Source organism: Nothoprocta perdicaria, unplaced genomic scaffold, assembly GCF_003342845.1.
Source record: "Nothoprocta perdicaria isolate Ctin4 unplaced genomic scaffold, notPer1 scaffold_822, whole genome shotgun sequence".
Taxonomy (NCBI): domain Eukaryota; kingdom Metazoa; phylum Chordata; class Aves; order Tinamiformes; family Tinamidae; genus Nothoprocta; species Nothoprocta perdicaria.
In genome coordinates, this window is record NW_020456113.1 from 3,257 (window position 1) to 4,677 (window position 1,421).

At 62.4% G+C, this 1,421-nt stretch overlaps 1 protein-coding gene across 1 annotated transcript in view; it reads right to left on the bottom strand.

The window, feature by feature from the left end:
- Positions 1-822: 822 nt before the first annotated feature.
- The window catches only part of LOC112958221 (nuclear RNA export factor 1-like), a 10,912-nt gene continuing 10,313 nt past the window's right edge, over positions 823-1,421 (bottom strand). The window contains exons 12-13 of the mRNA XM_026052020.1: positions 1,046-1,106; positions 823-933 (exon numbers count right to left, since the gene is read on the bottom strand). Of these exons, the coding sequence (XP_025907805.1) occupies positions 895-933; positions 1,046-1,106 (100 nt within the window). The 3' untranslated portion in view covers positions 823-894. The remainder of the gene's footprint in view (positions 934-1,045; positions 1,107-1,421) is intronic.

Here is a 1,421-nt window from a genome sequence, read left to right on the forward strand (position 1 = left end):
TTGCGGGAGCTCTAGGGGGTCTCTGGGGCCCATAGAGGCTATAGGGTTCTATGGGGCCCATAGTGGAAGGGGGGAGGTCATAGGAGCTATAGGGCTGCTATGGGAGATCCATAAAGTCTTGAGGTGGGGCTATAGAGATTAATGGGAGTCTATAGGAGCCATGAAGGGGGGGGGTCTATGGAGTCCATAGAATCAGAGAGGGGGACATTGGGAGTCTATAGAAGCTATAAGGGCCTCTGTGGGGTCAATAAGGGCTTGGGAAGGTCTATAGGGACCATAGAGGGTCTATAGGATCCATAGGGGGTATAGAGCATCCATGAGGTCCTTAAGGGCTGGGGCAGTGTCCATAGRGACTATAGGGGTGTCTATAGAATCCATAGGGGGTTGGGGGTGGATCCATAGGGTCCCTACGGGCTCCATAGGGGTTCCCTAGGGCRCAGGGGACCCTGCGCCCCCCCCAGTATCCTACAATGACCTGCGCTCCCCCCTCCCCGTGTCCCGTGGTGACCCCAGCTGCCCCGCTATATCCCATCACCCSCCGCGGCAGGGSGGCATTGCCCCGCTATATCCCATGGACCCTCGCGGCAGGGCTGCATTGCCCCGCTATATCCCATCACCCGCCGCGGCAGGGCKGCATTGCCCCGCTATATCCCATGGACCCTCGCGGCAGGGCTGCATTCCACTTCCTCCTCCTCCCTTCGTGCGCCCCTCTTGAAGCCACTTCCGCCCGCGCCGCCATCTTGGAGCCGGGCGCGAAGCCGCCTGCCCCGCCCACCTCCCCCCCTTAAAGGCGCCGCGCTGCCTGCAGGCGGAGGCATTGAGACGGTTTTTATTTATTTACAAAACGACCGAAAAAGGGGATAAAACTCCGGGAAGGGGCGGAAGAGGCTCGGCTCACTTCAGGAATGCCACGTCCGGGATCTTCCCCTCCAGCTGGAAAACACAGGGGGGTGTGGGGGGGTTGAGGTTGACGGGGTAACCCCAAGGGGGGCCCAGGCGTCTGGGGAYGCCCCCACATTGATGCCCTCCCAGGTCCCGGCCGCACCTTGAGCTGGGTGAAGACCTGCCCGGCCCGGCCGTAGTCCCAGTCGTTGTCCTGCAGGCACCTGGGGGCGGGGGAATATGGGGTGAGGGATGACACAATTGGGAGGGTGGTCCCTGACACCCGCCCCCGCCTGAAAAACAAGGGGGTGCTGCTGCTCCCACTGGGAAAAGAGGAGGATCCGGCCATCCTTTGGGACAAGGCGGGGGGGGGGGGGGCTGCTACCCTTTGGGGCAAAGTGGAGGGGGGTCCTGTTGACCCCAGGCCGAGGCAGGAGGGTCCCCACAATCCCATTCCGAGGCAGGGGGTCCCCAGTGACCCCATTACAAGGCAGAAGGGTCCCCATGACCCCATTCCAAGGCAGGGGGTCCCCAGTGAC